This window comes from Anthonomus grandis, chromosome 14 (assembly GCF_022605725.1).
Source record: "Anthonomus grandis grandis chromosome 14, icAntGran1.3, whole genome shotgun sequence".
NCBI lineage: Eukaryota > Metazoa > Arthropoda > Insecta > Coleoptera > Curculionidae > Anthonomus > Anthonomus grandis.
The window spans coordinates 17844743-17865143 of record NC_065559.1 but is presented as its reverse complement, the minus strand read 5'-3'; the positions used below and the strand labels follow the sequence as shown (position 1 = coordinate 17865143).

The following is a 20401-nucleotide window of genomic DNA, read 5'->3' as shown; positions in this document are numbered from 1 at the left end:
TCTTTTAAAGAAAAATATTCAAACTTTCTTGAAAATCACTTCGGAAAGATCTATTAACCTTCTACACAATCTATTGGAAAATACCTCCTTTACAGTAAGACGAAACACTTATTTCCAGCATGATGGAGTCCCTGCACACTACAATTTATATATAAGAGATTTTTTAAACTAAAACTTTCCAAACCAATGGATCCTTTGGATTATTGCTTTTGGGGGTGAAAGAAAGAAAGAAAGAAAATAAGAAAGAAAGAAAGAAAGAAAGAAAGAAAGAAAGAAAGAAAGAAAGAAAGAAAGAAAATGTGCTTGTGTACAAGCATCCTACAAGCTAAAAAAAAACAAAACAAAAATCCAATTTCAAAAATTGACAAAACAATAAACAAAATTAAACACAAGAAGACAAAACTTTTTGAACATACTTGAATTAAAGATAACTAAATAAAACAATCAATTACTAAATAAAGGTAAACTTGTTGACAAAACTAGAGAAGAAAAAAGGAGAAAAAAAAACTCTCCAACATGTCCAAGGTTAAAACCTATAATTAAAAAAGTCATCCAGGTTATAATATGCCTTAGCCAATAAAAGCGTCTTTAATTCTCTTTTAAATTTCTTAACATCCGATATATGTCTAACACATAGAGGAACATGATTGTAATTTTTTTTACTCGTACTTATGTAAATTAATGAGTTTTTGGTAAGGGAAGACGTAGGAATAGGTAGGGGAACATCATTTACACGACGAGTCAAATGGCCAGTGTCAGAGGGTAGTTTGGGAATTTTGTAAATAAGAGCAGCTGTTTCTAAGATAAAGAGTGAAAAAAAGAGTTAGGATTTTTTCAGAAATGAAGAGGGGTTTGCAAGGATCTCTTAACTTAGCAGAACACAGGTATCTAACTGCTTTTTTTTTTGAATAACAAAGACAATGTTAAGTAGCCCCTTATTGGTTAAACCCCAAAAAGGCAAGCCATACCGAATATGAGATTCAATAAGTGAAAAGTACACTGAACGTGCAACCACCCCTCCCAGCTCTTGTTTTGCCATTCTTACTGCAAAACATCCAGAAGATAATTTCCCAGCTAAATGTAAAATATGATTTTCAAACCGAAGGCGACCATCAATGGTAATTCCTAGGAACTTCCACATACAGTAAAAATAACAGTGGTCCCAACACTAAACCCTGGGGAACGCCGCATTTTAGGGATCTAGAAGCAGACAAACGCCCAGACACTGTAACCTTCTGAGTACGATTCGATAGATAGGACTCAAGCCATCGCAACACTACGCCCCTAAAACCATATTTATCGAGCTTAGATAACAGTTTTCCATGATCCACACAGTCAAATGCTTTGGATAGATCACAAAACACTGCCGCCGATGACTCTCCAGAATTCAAGGACACATAGACGCTCTCCAAAAAGCTAAAAACAGCATCATGAGTCCCTTTACCGGCTTGAAATCCAAACTGATTTGCAGACAAAATGCCATTATGATGTAAAAAGGACAAAATTCTGCTTTTTGCAAGTTTTTCAACTATCTTAGAGAGGGTAGACAAAATAGAAATGGGACGGAAATTACAAGGCTGATCCAAATCTCCACCCTTATGAAGAGATAACCACTGCCTCTTTTAAACATGAAGGAAAAATGCCAATATGTAAAGAATTGTTTATGGCAGAAACTAAAGCATTTAAGGATTCAAATCATTGGGAAATTCCATGATAACAAACGCAGCATAAACTCTAAGAAATTCGCCCGAATCTATCCATACTGCAACCCGAGCTATTCACCACAGAGCTGACATGTGCTTAGAAGTAAATGGTGGAATTTTTAAAAATCAGAAAACCTAGCTTATATTTTGTTGAACAGAAATAAAGAACAATAATTTTATTGAAAATTAAAATACATATTGTTTAGTTATATATTATGCTTATTTTTATTTTGCTGTAATAAAATCAAATGCGGCGTATCTTTTTTTAAATCCAAATATCTCAAAAACCCTTGCTCAGATTAACCTTTAACAAATATGCCTTTTTGACGTAAAATTTACAAAAGAATTATTTAATTTACTCCAAAGGATAATACAGGGCCGCATCAAAAAGTTGTGATTGTTTAAAATAGTAAAAAAAAGTTGTGAAAAACTAGGTGGGGCCGCTATGAGTAAGCCCCATACTTAGATTAGATTTAAATTCGTCATACCAAAAAACCCACGCATACCAATTTTACTATAATATTTACATTATCATAAATTTTATTTAAACGATTGAGAAATTAAATAAAAATTTTAATACCCTGTATTTTGGAAATTAAGGCCCTGCAGACGCATATAGATTTTTATGTGTAGGGGACCTTGTAGCAGGTTTTTCCTACTGTCAAGACCATAGTGACGATTTTATGTTCTAGTTTTATTTGCAATTGTCTCGGTAGTCGTACTTCTAGGTCACGAGTCTTCGAGGGTTTCTCAGCGTGTTTTTGTAGTAGTTGTTGTTGGTTTTGCAATGGCCTCTTTGTATATAGTCTTAAGAACTAAAATGAAATGAAAACATCTTTAAATAAATGCAAAAAACGCTATTGTGATCCCCATCACCCATCGAACTGAATGTTCATCGTTCCCATTCGAATGTTCATCGAAAACTCAGATGTACTCTAATTACTGAACGAATTAGAACACGAACTCACAGTGTGAGCTGATTAAGCTTTAAGTCTATTGTTAAGTTATATGTAACTGTTTCAAAAATAAATATTTCACAAAGAACCATTAATAAGGAAATGAGCCCCACGGAGCTGAATCATTTGATATCTTCGATATCTGGCATAAGTAAAGATTCCCTCAATCCAGAGAGAAATGCTACGCCTTCGGCGTAAATCTATTTGTTAAATACCTAATAACCGAGCTAATTAGTAAATACTACATGTAGTTTACTAAAATAATAATATTAACATGTACTTATGTAAATTTAAACCTGAGTGGCCTATTAAAGCCGAATATCGCGCGCAATGACCGGCTGTATTATAATTTATAATTTTCTGCTGTATTATTTTTTTAGACAATATGTTATATCTATTTGTTGTTAAATAACTTAGAAAATAAACATAGTAGCTGCCTATCGTTTGCACTGCAGAGCTTAATATCATCATGTACATGAGATGGGAGATAGTTTGGAGGTTTTCTTGGTTAGCTCTAATGTTAAATCCCTTTCAACGGGCATTTCAACGGTCACCCTGCAAAATTCCTCTTTTAATATATATTTCTTCGGTAGTGAGAGACTGTTATGTATTAAATATTTTTAGGTTTTTTTCTCATTATTGCTCAATATTGGCCAAGAAATGAATAGTGGTAGGTTTAATTTTATTTATATTCAACACGTCCAGGAGCCAGGACTGAGGTATGCTATCGAAGGCTTTTTTATAGTCTATAAAGGCATTCCGCGGTTTCGTTTCTTTTCCTGAGCTTGCGTTAGTATTACTGAATGGTCAAGTTAAAAAAATTTTGTACCTAGTCGGCAGACATGTATTGGGTCGATATTGGGACAGGTCTTTTGTCATGTTACTTCTCAGGAGTAAGTTATTGATCCAGGCATAAAGGAATGCAGGTGTTTTTTTTAAATGCTGCATAATTGCAGTAAATTGACGAGCGCGCTATTTATGGAGGACGTCAAATTTTTTATACCAAATATTGTGGATGTTTTCTACTCCTGGCCACTTTCAATTATTTTGAGTTCTTGATGTTGTTGGTGACTTTCTCTCTTGTGAAGCTATAAAACTTCATTTGGAGTATTGTAATTGCGTCCTGTCGGGTCTGAATCGATCTTGCATTACGGTTATGCTCTTTTGATATAACCCATATGTTTTCCAGTACCTGGTGAGATATTCTTTGCTTGACAACTTTTTCTCAATACTGGTAATATTATCATTATTGAGTTCTCGATAAAATTGCCTTTAGTTGTTGTTAAAAACGGTAGTTTTTCATTTTCTCTTGGAGCACTTAATGTATCTTCTCAGGCACTTTAATTTAGCTTTTAGTGGTGTCTGCTTCAGTGTGTTTATATACTTAGCCACAATTTGGTGATGGTTCGGGTCGATATGATGTGTGCCAATCTTCTCTCAGATATTCTTTATGCGAGGCCTCAGTCTTTTAGATATTTTTTTTATTTTTCTGGAATTCTGCTATACTTCCCAGTTTCTTGCTTCAATTCTGTAACCCTTTTTTCGATTCTTCTTTGCCCTACAGGTTTTTGCTATTGACTGGTCTTTTTTTCCCGTTCTTGTGAATGCACCTGTTGTTTATGGCATCGAATAAGTGCAATAGCTACATCAGTGTTTGAAGCTCTTCCAAAGTATCATACTCGACTCTGGTCAGCGGTCGGTTACAATCTGCAATTCGCGATATTCTTGGATAAAAGCATGATGAAGGGCGGTTCTGTAGGTGGTTAAATCTATTTCAAGTTTTGTAATATTATAGTAAGAGCTCATTATAAAAGAATTCATGTCTTCGATCCATTTCCGTCGCTTCCTTGGCTTTTCAGCTCTTGTGGGGTTACTGTCTCCTGAGACGTCGATGGTGAGACCATAGGCAATAGGTTTGTTGCTGTAGCCACACTCGATATCACGCTGCCTCCGTCGCTAGTCGAGGAAGACTGTAACTCATTTAGCACGCAAGATCCTCTACCTAAATCATGAGCGCGACAGGAGGTTATGGCGGTACAATGCCGCTTTACCCGTTTATTTCTTAAATTTTACAGGTCATAGCAAGGAAGAGTTGCATTTGCTCCTCGTGAAAATAAAAGGGGCTTTTATTATTACTCAGCAAATTCTGAATATTATTTACCTTTCCCAGATACAAGGATCAAAAGGAATTGGCTAGGTTATCAAACTGATGGATTTCTGTAGCAGTTTCAGATTTCTGTTTCTGTTTTTGTGTGATCAAAGCTTGTATATGTTTTGAGACCTTTCGGAACGACACATGTGACTGAAATAATTATTGGTATAATAACAATATAATTCACATGTAACATTTGTTTGATTTCTATGGCAAGGTCTTCATATTTAGCCTTTTTTTTGACCGCCCGGTTCTTCTGGTGTTTATCCAATAACATAAAATTTAGACAAGCAACGACAATTAGAAATACTTTATTATCCATTGTATTTAGTACCAGAATATCAGGCCGGTTATTTATAACCATACAATTAGTGATAATAGGCCGATCGTCATACATCCTAAAATAATCATTTTCTTAAACTGACTGTTTAAGAAAATGTCTTTATATTTATAATAAGGAAGAAAATGCATTTAATATACCGTATTTGCTTGCAAGTTTCTGATGTACAATATTGCAGATTTGGTTGTGTTTGTAAAGATCGTCAGAGTTAGCCAAGTACGAGCAACTAGATGTTATATGCTGAATAGTTTCGGTTTTCTGATGGCATTTACTGCATTTGTTCGATGTCGGCATTTATATCCTTTATTATGCATTTTTGTCGTTATTTGTACTAATAATTTGGTCCTAAATAGCCAGTATAAAACTCTTAATTTGAGGTAGAAGTTCTCCATTTATCAACCATCTATTAGATGCCTCTTTATCGACATGTGGTTAATTGAATTTGTTATAATGTTTTCCAAGAAATTTTCTTTGGGATCTTTGTTCTTATTTTTGCGCATCAGAGACACGTCATGATAAAGTCACGGCATCACTAGGTTCAAAGGCGAGTAATTTCTATCAGATATTAAGATAACTGAGTGAAGTTCAGATAATTGGGCCTTGCCGACAAAGAGTTCCGATAATTTCGTTACCTGGTTCGCATGCAGAGTATTGATATCAATCAATCCGTATCCAACTTCTCTCTCCTTAACTGGTCTTTAACTTTAGAATGACATCTCTCCTGAGAAATGTCATTCTAAAGTTAAAGACCTTGGATGCTGATTCTTGGACTAGGCAAGCATAGTGCGTGTTGTCTTCTGAATTTTCTCTAGTTCTGTATTACTCCATTTGAAAATTCTGAAAGAATATGTCAGAACAAGGAGGGTATACGTGTTGATGGCCTTTATAAGATTGCCTGCGTTCAGTTCGGATTTCGTGAGAAACTTAACTCGTTGTTTCTATTATTAATTATTATTATGATTTTACTGCCTGTGGCATCAGAGATCACAATGTTTCAAGTTCAAAATACTTATTTACAATGAGCTATGACATAGATATGTAATATGTTATTTATTTATTTATTTATTTATTTACGGGATGTCCCCATTCTAACAAAATTACAAAATAAATTATTTCCTAACCCTAAATGTATATAATTATTCTGCCATCAACAAATAAGATAAAACTTGCAGAAAAATTTAACCACAAGCCAACCTGGGCCAAAAAAAATAAATACAACAATATATAGTTTTCCCCAGTTATATAAAAAAAATATATAAAAGAACTAAAAACATACCGTTAAAATATTCAAAAAAAAGTAAAGTAAAAGCAATCAAATTTATTTGATACTTAACATTTATATACATTTATATGGTACTCAACGAGTAAACTCACTTAGACACCTTTTAAGTTTTGAAGGCTTTAAATCCACTAAGTCAAAAGCCTGATTAAATCTATTTCCCAACATGTGGGGTCGATTAATTGGAGAAAATTTACTATAGTTTAAATGGTGACATTCAACCAAAAAAAGTTTAATTTAGTCTCTCTAAGGACTCTGGTATTGCACCTAAAGTTTATCCGCGATAACAATTCAGGGCAATCAGTAGCATTAGTAATCAACTTGTGAAGAAATATCATATCACACCTAGTTCGATAGCCCTAAAGAGAAGTCATATTTAGCATTGACTTAAGTTCCAATAAAGACTCATCTTGTACATTTAATCGCCAGGCACAAGTCCTGAGAAATTTATTTTGGACCTTATCAAGACTGTAAATATGGTTAGCATAATAAGGGGACCAGACTATGGAAGAATAAGATGTTATGCTATAAATAATATTTCGGCAAGACTAACCGGTTTACAGGGACTATTTCTAGAGAGTTGAGTTTGTTCGACAGTCTTGATTTAAAAGTTCTAAACAACAAGAATAACTCCCTAGATCTGATAGGTTCCAGAAACCTTGTTAAATTTAAATGATGGAAAAAAAAAGAACCTATCAGGCCGGCTTCGTGGGTTCTCTGTATGGTCAGTTGTCTCAGTCACACTCACTCGCTCAGTAGTAAAACACCTTAATTTAATTTAAATAGGGTGTTTATTAAAGTTAATATCTTACTTCATCAGACACAATGAGTTAAAGTTGTAAGGCAAACAAAGTCTACATGGTAAGTAAATACAAGTAAATATACATGATGGTCTTAAAAACGTGTAAACAAAAATAAATAAAAGATATACATATATAAGTTTATACCCAAAGGTACCTGAATTCATCAGTGATCATTGTACCTGAATTCATCAGTAAATTAAAACATTGAACTGTTTTAATTTACATAATTATAAGATAAATATAGTTACTTAAGTTTTAAAGATAAGTTTTGAAGATACTAGATACTAGATAGATTTCACTACACCATTAATCTCTCTCCGTCAGAGCGGACAGCACGGTTTACCTTTGACAGACGCAGGAGCTGGAAAGACCCCCCAGATGCGTCGCGCAACTGCTTAAGTAGTCGACCAAAAGACATATGGGCGCAAGACCGGAGATTCGCTCCTGAGGAACTTCGCTCGTTACTTTATGGGTTTAGCCGCTATGGGTCCAGCCATAACCCATACGTAGATCACTAATAAGCAAACCATAGTGCCCGGTAGAAAGTACAAATACGGGCCAAATCGTAATAATTCGACACGCGGCGCCACTGGCGTCCGCTTTAGTAAGCCGGTGACCAATTCAATTACCGTGAAATCTTCTCCATGCACAGCATATTGTAAACAATAACAAAGAATTAAAATAGTGATAATATTGATAGTGATTCAATGAAAAATATTGGCCAATTCCATTAAGAGTCGAAGGCAATTGTAATTATGGTGGGTGTCTCAGTCAGCAGTCTCGTACTTATAAAGTTTTGAAAGAAAAATTTAGAACAAGGTCATTTTTAAATATTTTAAGCAAATGACTAAAAGTTAGAATTCTCCAGATTCCGTCTAAAGCGTAGTTGATCCTGTAACAAAGACATGACACTACGAATAAGTGTAAGATATAAAATTCTGAAGGCAGCTACTGAAAAGTCTTGAGTATTTCTAGTTATAAAACCAAGAGTACGAAGGGCTTTACTAGACAAACTATCTATATGGGGTATGAAAGTCAGGGAACTGTCAAACAACACCCCCAAATCTTTAATTAGCAATACTCTTGAAAGTATATTACCATTTATGTCGTAGTCAAATGGGACAGCTTTTCTAGATTTAGTAAAAGAAATGATAAAACACTTATCCTTATTAAGATGTAAGCCATTAGAGACAGACCAATTATATAAAGAATCTATGTCTGATTGTATCATCAGGCAATCAGACAAATTTAAAATATGTAAAAATAGCTTCAGGTCATCTGCAAATAATAGGAATTGGAATTTGATAATACTAAAAATATCGTTAATAAATAAATTAAAGAGTAGAGGCCCCAAATGTGACCCCTGAGGCACCCCTTAACAAATTGTATCCTTTTATGTAGGTAACTATTTAGCCAAGAAAGAAACCACTTAGGGAAACCATAGCATCTTAATTTAAAAATGAGCAATGAGTGGATGACTGTGTCAAAGGCCTTCGAGAAATCAGTATGGATGGAGTCGACCTGATGACCCTTCTCGAAAGCCCTGACAATAAAATCATGATATAATATAAGGTTTGTAGAAGTAGATTTACCCCGCCTAAACCCATGTTGCTCGTTGATCAAGAGACCTCTACAATGCCAAGTAAGATTGTTCAGGATAAGCTTAAAAAGCTTAGGGATAACAGATAACATAACAATGGGCCTGTACTTTTTTATATCATCCCTGTCACCATTTTTGAATACAGGAGTTATAAAGCTGTCACGCCATTTCTCATGGAAAGTTTGTAATTTTAAAGATAAATTAAATAATGTACACAAAGGTCTAGACAACCTATAAACACATTTTTTTAGGAAATAGGTAGGAACATTATCAGGACCATAACTCAGTTTGTCCTTAAGACCACATATAGGGTGATTTTCAACCTATGCGCATAAACTTGGGAAATGATAGCTGATGAGTAATAATGAAAAAAAAATTAGTAAAATATTTTTAGTTTTGGAGATATCCATATTTTTTTAAATAAAAAACGTGTATTTTTTAACGTGTTTAATTTAAACTAATTTAAAGCAACTGTTCGAAGTTGTTTCCATTATTTTCGATACAGACTTGAGCTCGTCGAATCCATGACGACGTACATGCACGGGCCAATCCAGGCTGTAGGCGAATTGCATCACTGGCAGCGTTTATGCGATGTCGTAGCTCTTGCTCAGTATCAACTTCGCTTACATACACCATTGTTTTCATATGACCCAAATAAAAGTCTAATGGATTAAGGTCAGGCGAGCGATGGGGCCACCCAACTGGACCATCACGGCCTATCCATCGTCCGGGAAACACAAGATCTAAATGTTGTCGCACTGGTCGTAAAAAATGTGGTGAAAAAAAATTCTGCCTAACGTTGAGATTCACATTTTCAAGGAGCACTGGTAAATTGTTGCGCAAAAATTCTAAATACCGAGCACCAGTCAAACGAATTTCCAGAATAAAAGATCCGATGAGCATCCCGTTCAGAATTCCAGCCCATACATTTACAGAAAAACTTTGTTGAAAGTATGTTCTCCGTGTAATATACGGATTTTCCAAAGCCCAGTAATGAGTGTTATGAAAGTTGAAAATTCCATTGCGCGTAAAATTTCCCTCATCCGTAACTAAAATGTTCATGGTAAAGTTTGGGCTTAACTCCTGGTGATGTAACAATCACTTACAAAAGTACTCGAAGCGGCAAATCTCTTGGAAGTAGGGCTTGTACCCTCTGCACATGAAACGAGTACAGCAACTCGTGCCTTAAAATATGCCAACTTGTAGATTGCGATATTCCAAATTGCGCTGCAATTGTCCTAGTGCTAGTTCCAGGTTGTTCTTCGATAACTTTTAAAATATCCTCCTCCAGATTTAGAATGTGCCTATGACTTGTTTACTATCAGTTATTAATAAACAAAATAAGTTCGTCTGATACACGTTCTGTTGGCATTTGTTTAACTTTATTTCGGAAACCAAAAATATTTTACTAATTTTTTTTCTCATTATTATTCATTATTGATCTTCACCTACCAATTTAAAAGTTTATGCGCATAGGTTGAAAATCACCCTATATAGATTCAAAAACCTCAGACAGGGTGAACTGGATAAAAGGCATGTCGACAGAATTTGCTACTGGAAAATTAAAGTTAGTGAGATTATCCTTATCAGAGTAATAAACACTAGAAAAATATGTAGAAAATAAGTTTGCAATATCGTCCCCCGAATCTGCTGAAATACCATTTAAATGCATAGCATTTGGGATACCATGACTTTTATTAAGGGAGTTAATATGATTTCAAAATTGTATGGTGTCAGATTGAATTGACTCATTTAAGGTAGCAATGTAAGATCTATAGCATTGCTCAGTATTAACTTTACATTGAGTACGTAGGTTAGCAAACAGGATATAATCTTCAGCTAAGTTAGTACTTGAAATTTAGCATGAGTAGTCTTTTGTGATAAAATAAGATTCCTTAATTCTGGGAAAAATCAACGAGCAAACCTAGAAGGTTTATATATTTTTTAGGGTACATAGAGTGAGATTACATATAAAACTACTTCATAAAAGTTATTCACTGAATTATCGATGTCTAAATCATCAAAAATACTAATCCAGTCCACTAAAGAAAAATAATCCTTCAAACTTACAAAATTAGCATTTTTAAAATCAAAATAAGTTGTACTATAATCCAACCTTTCAATCCTATCACTAATACAATATCACAAATTGTTGCTGTGTTGCAAGTTGTTTGAAAGAAGATTGTCTAAAGCTTGTTGAACAGATATTTTATAGCATTTGTCAATACTGTTAAAAATCAGATCTAAAAATACACCATGATTGTATGGAATAGTGTTATATTGTCTCATATTCAGATAAGAAAATGATTCACAAACTATTTTAGCTGGATAGGTCAGTGCGCACTCAACTAACAGACCCTCTTCAATTGAGTAATTCCAAGTGGCTAAGGGTAAATTGTATTATGTTATGTATACTAAATCTGTAAAACTATGTGACTATTTCTTTATATCGTATCGTATCGTATATGGATTTTTTAAAACAATAACATTTTCTCTCTTTCTTTCTCTTTTTCAAATGTTAAACTATGTAACTGTGTGTTTAAAACTTTAGTGAATCAACTTAAACTAACCCACTATAAATTTGCATTTTGTATTCATCTGCAGGAGCGGCTGAAAATGAGGAGAATCGCTTGATGTTTCAGTCGGTAAACGGGTCCCAAATAGGGACCATGGGTGACGTTGATGTGGCTTCCCTTTGTTACATTTCCGAGTTGCCCGCTCCCCAATGGACCAGTCCTGCTAGTCCGGTCTCTATTAAGCAAGTTAGTCAGGTAACTTTACCAGTGTTTTCCTATTTTCAGAATAATTACATTTAGTTTGCGGAGATGGAGTTTAAAGCGGCATGATTTAATATTTCCCTCGGCTTTTATCATAAGTTGCATGCAAAGCATATGATTACAGAATTTGTAATCGTGACTTTCCGTTTTATGTTGGTAAAATAATAGAGCATACATTCTCTTATCTCTTTTTTAACTTTTAAATCGCGAATGCTTTTTATTTTTAAAAAATGTGAATGAAGGACTGTCCATGCAATTAAAAAATATAGAACTTAATTATGTTGCCTAATATTTCCAATACAAGTTTTCAGTTATTCGGTATTGATTTCAGGTCAGGAATTAGTTTACATTAAAGTGTTGCTACTACTAATAATATTAATCATCTTTAGAAACCGTTTCATTTATGCCAAATTAATCGGCTTCTAAGAAGTTCTTAAATATATACAGGTTGGGGAATTGAAAATTACGCATTGTTCAGAATAATAGCAACACTACTTCTCTGAGAAGTACTCGTCTGATAGATATTTGCTGTTTTTATTTTTTTACAGAATAACAATAATAATATTGGCATGCATATGAATTTGTTTTAAATTATAAAATTATATTTGGAAACAGACCGATTCCTTGCAAAAAAATGCCACACTAAAGTACAAAAACCTTCTATAAAAAGGGTCCTGAAGCAAGAACGACTCGAAAAATGGTTTGATTTCCTAGGAATGGATTCAACATAATCAAGAAGATGCGAAATGAGAGGAACTAGGTATGGACCATAAAACGATTATAGTCTAGGGAAAATGAGTACAGAAGTTTTCAAATCCGAATCAGTTCTACAAATATTTGGGCAAATATTTTTTACGATCATATTATAGGGCCATTTTTTATTGATGGTACTTTATTCCTTTCATATTCCTTAAAAATTTCTTGAGTTGTTGCAAGTTCTTTCTGCTATTCAAATCCTCCTTGATTTAGACCTGGGATCGGTCTATTTTCAACAAGCTATCCTGCTCATAATGCGATTGTGGTAAAATTATAACAAATACCTAACCGTCTTGTTGGGGGATTGGCGATATTAAATAGCCTCCTAGATTGCCAGATTGGTCCCCAAATAATGTTTATTTTTGGGTCTATGCGTTGTCTTATTTCGCCTTTGAGCACTTCTTTATGCATAATGATCGATTCCCCAACCTGTATACCTATAAAGCGAATACTAAAAAAGTTAATTCTCGGAATAAAATCCTAGCAGAATAAAAGTTAAAAAGTCCAGTGACATTGAAAAAATATAGCATAATATGTGAAGCGAATAATAAAAAAAATACTAATAGCACTATTAGCGCATTAAAAATCACATAGTAATAGTAGTAATGGTGTCAGGAGGTCAGCTCTAAGAGTCCCTTTCCGCCAACCCCTAAAACCCCGTCATTACCGGTAGCCACCCTCCCTAGTCTCTTTAAGCGGCGACCCGGCCTTCAAATAAAGAAAGGCAAGCCTTCCTTGTTAAGGTCCTTTAGTTCTTCTCGCGACAGGAAAGGAGAACCTACGGTTTCTCTCCTAATTTTAACATTCTTCTATAATATAATATACCGTTTCCTCCGCCACCCTAGGAGGTGTGTATCAAAGGCGTGGTGCCCAGCACCATGATACACACTATGATATGACACACGCCTATGATATATGCAGAGTCTACAGTGATCTGTACGGACTCACGCTATCCTATCTCATTTTCGTAAAATCTAAGAGCTCTGTTTTGTCTCAAGACAATGAGATCCTGCATGTGCTCTGCATGCAAATACACACTACCTCAATGAATTTGCCTGTAACTATGACCAGTCTATCGTCTGCGCATAGACAGACCATGGTGAGACACCAGAGCTTTGGCGAAAGGCAAGTGCAGGCATATACCCCCCACTCGAATCTACTGAGTGTGCAGTCCTTTCTCGCAACGCTTATCTGACCCAACCGATCAACGAAGCCGATGCGTTCTTCGTCTGTAGGATTTTGTAGTTCTTCTTGATTTTCGCCTTATCGAAGGTCAAAGAAGAGGACTAATGCAACCTCCTTATTCAAATTACGAGACAGTTTTACCACTAACGAAAACTCTTTATTTTTATTCTCGACACGTGTTTCGTTAACGATGTTAGCATTTTCGGGAGAAGATTAAAACTAAACTAATACTACTTACAGATCTTCTTGACTATATAATTGACTATAAGGGATTGGACTTTTATCCCTGTTAAGAATGTTTTTTTGATTTTTGAATATTGCTAAACTTGTGCATCTAATTTTCTATTGTTATTAACTGGTTTCAGTAATTTTAAGTTGTCTATCCCTACAAAGTGACCAGTATTTAAAACATGTTCATCCACCCTTGACTTTTCAATTCTTCCATATTTCACATGAGCTACGTGTTCCTGGTGATCTTCTGGTTTATCCTATTTACTTTTTATCACAATGGTTGCATTTAATCTCATAGATCCCAGACTTTTGATTGGCCTTTATTTTATCTTTTGGGTTTCCTAAAAGATTTCGTATCTTACGTTACGAAGATTAATTAATGTCAGATTTAAATATCATGTAGTTGATGTGAAATATGGAAGAGTTGAAAGGTCAAGTGTGGCTGAACATGTTTTCAATACTGGTCACTTTGTAGGGTTAGACAACTTAAAATTACTTAAACTAGTTAATAACGATAGAAAATTAGATGCATATGAAAGCTTAGCAATATTTTAAAAATCAAAAAAATATTCTTAACAGGGATAAAGGTCCAATCCCTAATAGTCAATTATATAGTTCAGTTAGTGCTTATGATTTGTTTGGCCATGCTTCATTGCTTTTTCCACTCTATTAGTTACATCATTAGTATATAAGAAGATCTGTAAGTAGTTTTAGTTTATTTTTAATCTTCTCCCGAAGATGCTAACATCGTTAGCGAAACACGTGTCGAGATTAAAAATAAAGAGTTGTGGTTAGTAGTAAAACTGTCTCGTAATTTGAGCACACCAAAGGTTCCAACCATATGACAACCTCCTTATTGTTGATGACTCTCTCTGCTCAACTACGGCCGGTAGAGCAGTTTCAGTGGACTGCTCTTTTCGCGTCTTCATTCCTACGGAGTGGATTTGCCTTCAGAATTACCTTAGTTATTAGCAGCTGAATGTTTGTCAATCATCCTCTTTAAGGTTCTCATTAGAAAGGACGTTAAACTAATAGACCTATAAGAAATGGTCAGGCTCTAGTCCTTTTTAGCCGCTTTGAAAATAAAGACCACATTCGCCATTCTCCATGTCTTCAGTACATATCCCATTACTGCATTGGCTCGGAAAATATTATGTCCATGCCCAACTGCAGCGTGTTTAAGATTATTCCTTCTGACCCAGTAGCCTTGTATAGACAAAATTCACTCACTTTCAATTTGATAGCGCTATCGGTCAAAATTTGTCCAGACAATCCCCAATCTAGAACCTCCTAATAGTTCCTAATAGTTCTTGACGAGATTCATAACCGCATCGCCCTCTCCTGGGAAGTGAGTTATAAGGAGATATTTAAGAGTCTTCTCTTTAGTGCTTGTCCAGCTGTATCCTATCTTTAAAGAGCCTATTTTATATCTTCTATCCCAGTTGAAAAGTTTCTGTCAGGCGGAATCGGATATTCAGTTAACTACAGAACCTTTGCGAGCTAGCTCGTGCTCAAAGCAATTTTTCACCCTTTTATACTCATCCCAAGCTTCTTGAGATCCTCTCCAAAGTGCTCGGTGGTGGGCTCTCCTAGACTCCCTTTTGAGTTTATCGAGGGCCCTGTTCCACCTAACTTGCGAATACTTTCTCCGCTGAGTGAACATGGTGTCTTAAAAGCTTTATTGAGTAGTTGTCCAAATTCATTTACCCTTGTTTTTAAATCTTCTATGGTTAGTATTGGCCAACCTGGGATCTTAGATACTTGTCAGACCTTCTATATAGGTGACCCAGTCCTTACAAGACTGATTTTTAATTACAGTTAAGAACTACTTGTGGTCTTAAGGTTATATCAGTAGTGTCTTATGCGGGGCTCTGGCTTCGGTGCGTTCATCGTACGTTTACCGCACTGTTCGCTACACGACATTCCTCCCCACTAATCTTATAATTTATTCCTTACAAATGTAACACTTGTCTGGGTTGAAGTATGTCTTATAACCTATGGTCTAGTCGAGATACTATCATTTGCTGCTGACTCGAAATTATCGTTATTTTCTACATGTATGTTTTCCTTATTTAATTGAGTATTAACAATTTCTATCAAAGTTTCATTCTCGGTTTCATTATTAGGTAGATTTGTTTTTCGAATTGGCAACATCTGTGTACCATTTCTTGCAAGCTCACCTTTTGAAATTTGCACTTTATACATTAGATTAGGTTTCAAAACTCTCCCTTTCAACCAATTTTCCCTACCATTATACATTGAAACTTGCACATTATAATTAGGCATAAACTGCTTTACTGTCTTTAAACTAATTGTTTGTTTCGGAATTAAAACAGATTCTTTGATTATAGACAACCGAGTTCTTAATGATCTCCCAAATATTAGTTCACAAGGAGCCTTGTGTATTGATATATGTGGTGCTGTTCTATAACTTAACAACCAAGACAATAACCTCTGTTCAGTTTCATCTCTATCAAACTTACTCGATAACAGAGCTTTATTAAAGGATTGAGCCCCCAGTTCAGCTTGGCCATTACTGACTGGGTGGTATGGGGCAGTGCAAATATATCTAATGTTATTGTTTTTATAAAAATTGCTAAACTCGTCTGAAATTCACTGAGGCCTATTATCAGGAACCATCTGTTTGGGTAGTTTAAATTTTGCAAACATACTGCATAAACACTTAATAATTAAACCTGCAGTAGTTTTAGACATTCGAGCAATTTCTGGCCATTTAGACTGAGCATCTACTACAATTAACCACATTAAACCCAAAAATAGACCTGCAAAATCAAGATGAAGCCTTTGCCAAGGTTTTCCAGGGCATTCTCAACAATGTATTGATTTAATTGCAGGTTTATTTTTGACTTGTAAACACCCCTTACAGTTTTGTGAAATAGACTCAATATCTAAATAAATATTTGGACACCAAAAATAACTCTTAGGTAATGTTGTCATTTTAAATGATCCAAGATCTGTTATATGTAACTGAAATAACAGTTTTCCCTTTTAACTTAGCAGGAATGACAGTCCTACCTCTCCAAACAATGACCCCTTTAACTATGTATAACTCATGTTCTTTACCCATATATGGTTGTAAAACTTCCTCTCCTTTCTTAGCCCATTCTCGTCGCTATATTTTACATCTTTACCATGTAATTTAAATGAAACACGAATTACTTGATTATGTTTTATTCTTTATTGTAACGGGATTTACAAAACGTACACGAGTGTCTTATGCGGAGATCTGGCTCCTTGTTTTTGCAACTTTGTAATCTGCATAATGTCTCTATTTTCTTTTTGGACCTCGACTCCATAAGCTTTGTTAGACTTAAGCAGATGTGTTTCTTCAAGAAAAACATTTGCACCCTCAGAGTACACTTGAACCATTAAATACCCCTCCTCGTCCTCGGAGCTTTGGTTTTCTGCAACCACTTCCTTGACTTTACGGTGCTTATTAAAATGTTACTTCTTTTTTTCTGGTGGATTGCGATTATTACAAACCAATGCTAAGTGCCCCTTCTTTTTGCACTTGTGACACTTCTCATCCTTAAAACTGCAGCTTGATTTTATGTGCCATTTTTCACCACAACCGTGGCAGACTAAATTAACAGGCTCACTCTCCTTACTGCATGTAGTTGTCAACTTATTTACCTCTACGAACCTTTCCCCTTTCTGTGCCACCATCTTGGATTTACTTTTGGCTAACTTCATACTTTTGGCAATATTTGCTGCCTACTGAAAGGCCAAATTCACTGCAGTAAATAGCTTTTGGATAATCGTTTTGTTTTTAAACCCATGGACAAACTTATTCCGGAGAGCCCTATCTAAATAATTATCAAAGTTGCAGGTCCTAGCCAGTGCTTTTAAAGCTGCTACATATTCGGTTATTAACTCTAATTCTTTTTGAGTTCTACGCATAAATTTATAAGTCTTTGCTATCTCAGAATGGTCACGGTCCAGGTCTTTCTGTACTATTTTGATAAGGTCATGAATGGACTTTTCCTCCACTTCCTCAGGGAAACACAATTCAGTTAATAGAGACATACTTTCTTATCTCACATAAGTAAGCAGGTATTAGGCCCATTTTACTTCCTCAATATCATTAACTTTCTTTTTATTTTTGAAAACTTTGAGACTTCGCAAGTAGATTTTGCACTATCAAAACCTGGCTTATTAGTTTATAAACTTGGGCCTGTAGCCCACTGGTGCTGCCTGATCCTCATGGTCCGCCATGGTGATTAGAACACAATTTAGTAAATTAACTCCTGTGTAATACAGTTTTCATAACACTTAGATTTTTACGGACGTAACTTGTAAAATCTAGATCCCGGCTTTATTACCTTCACTGTTCCAAAATCCTCGTCGCCAATTGTTAAGGTGCATCCAGACCGGGCGCGCCAAACCACGCAAAACGTTTTGCAACGTTGCATGGCATTTACTGAGGACGAAAAACTGTGCACAAACGCGCACTAACGATCTTCTTTGCGCGTGTTCGTTGTTTGATCTTTTGCCAGTTGTCGGTACATCAAAAGAAAACCGAGGCTCGTGCGCATTTTGGCGCGGTTTGAACTGAAATGTTAAAGTCCAGTGCAACGATATATTAGAATGGTCACCCGTCAAAACACCAGCATTTTATTTCTCAAACAATGTAAATAGAAGGTGGATGACATTGTTTGGCAGGTGGACTGCTTGTGTTTTGACGGGTGACCATTCTAATATATCGTTGCACTGGACTTTAACATACGTTTTTTTTTGTTAACGTAAGTGTCCTATATTCACATTGACTGCTTTTGGTAATCGTGTAGTTAATAAATATTTATGAATCTAAACCGGAACTGTTGGATTAAACCAATAATAATTACCACCTAAAAAACAAAAAGTATGACGCTTGGCAAGATATAGCTAATAGCCTAAATATGCATGTCGATATTATCACATCGAAAATAACGAAGAAGAGGAAGAATCGATTTTTTTAATCTTCCTCTTGTTGCCAAGAGCCTGGTCGAAATTGACCATTTTCTTTTCAATATCAACGGCAAAACCAAACAACTAATCGCAGGGGTTGAAGCACTGACGAACAACTGTTTGTTACATAGCGGAGCAGCTGGCTTAGACGTTTCTCGCGGAAAGACCAAATTATGTTCGCTAACGTTGCTGCAATGTTCACAAATGTTCAGCACTGCTTGGCGCGATTCGGCGCGCCCGGTCTGGACACCTCTACATCTTTACTATGTAATATAAATGAACACGAATCACTCCATTCCATATTTTTTATTGTGCCGGGATTCACAAAACGTACATGAAAGCTTACAGGGCTGATTTTTAATTGCAACTAAAAATTACTAGTGGCCTTAAAGTTATATCAGGAGTATCTTATGCGGTGCTCTGGCTCTGGTTCGTTCATCGTACGTTTATCGCACTGTTCACTACACTACACAATCACCTCATTCGCCTCTAGTTCGAATCGAATCATTCGGTGATCTGACGTACTTATAACATTCGATACTCTTCAGTTACCTACCATATCTGCTATGTTGCATGCTAATATCATAATGTCAATCACTTCCCTTCAGTTACGATTCACAAAGTAGGTTCGGTGCCCACATACGTTTGTTCCGTATAAAACTTTGTTAGGTCAGTAATCATTAGGAAACAATAAATTACTCAAAAAGTCTCCAGAGTGCAAAATATTAATATTAACAGAACAATAGTTAGATTCTAAATTGTAGGAGAATCTTGCTGCTGGTGGCTTCTTCTATTATTATACCTTATTATTAAAATATTATTATAATAATATCAAGTGAATGTCCATGATTAAATAATGATGATATTTTTTTATAAAAATTATTGATTTCTATCCAGTGTTTTGAGCATGATTATTGTAACATGACATAAATTAATATTTATATTAGTTTTTTTTTATTGCTATTTGTTTTTAAAATCTCATTTTCATTTTCTTTTAGTACCACCAGTATAGCAATCCAGTAGCAATGGTCTCAGGAACATTTCCTAGAGATACTAGGCCAAAAGATTTGTGTCTTAACAATGGAAACCATTTAACACTCGCTCGAACTTCGGACGTCGAACTTAATGGACTAGCTATAAAAGAACGCCTGATGGCCAACCGCTTGCCCGAAAGTTGTGTCTAAATCCATCGGGAGCCGTCTACTTGCCGTCCAGGAGGATAGAACTTTTCCGAGTATTCTAGATGTCAGTTTATGTGCCACTCTATCATATATTTCATGTTGCTGTTATTCCTGCTTATGTAATAATATATCTTGTATATATTAATCATATTTTAGAGCAAGAAAAAATAAGAGGGCAAGCAAGAAATGTTAAGACAAAAGTAAATTATATGGAAACTATACTAATCTTGAGTTTAATATATCAAAGAAACTTAAAAAATATTATTAGATGTTTATAAAAGTTTAAAATTAATGATTACTGCACAAAATAAAAAACTAATGCATATCTTGGTTCTCATATCGGTTTCAAACTTTTTTAAATAATCGTTTTGTCTTAATATTTTAATATTTATGTTATTACTTTTGCTATAAGTGTTTCTTATAATAGTTAGTACTAAATAGATTCCTTGCAAGTGCGAGTAAATAAGAAA

The 20401-nt window shown here is 35.0% G+C and overlaps 1 protein-coding gene across 1 annotated transcript in view; it reads left to right on the top strand.

Moving 5' to 3' along the window:
* The window catches only part of LOC126744772 (nephrin), a 737132-nt gene extending 716782 nt beyond the window's left edge, over positions 1 to 20350 (top strand). The window contains exons 13-14 of the mRNA XM_050452323.1: positions 11438 to 11604; positions 19749 to 20350. Coding sequence (XP_050308280.1) covers positions 11438 to 11604; positions 19749 to 19934 — 353 coding nt within the window. The 3' untranslated portion in view covers positions 19935 to 20350. The remainder of the gene's footprint in view (positions 1 to 11437; positions 11605 to 19748) is intronic.
* Positions 20351 to 20401: the final 51 nt, after the last annotated feature.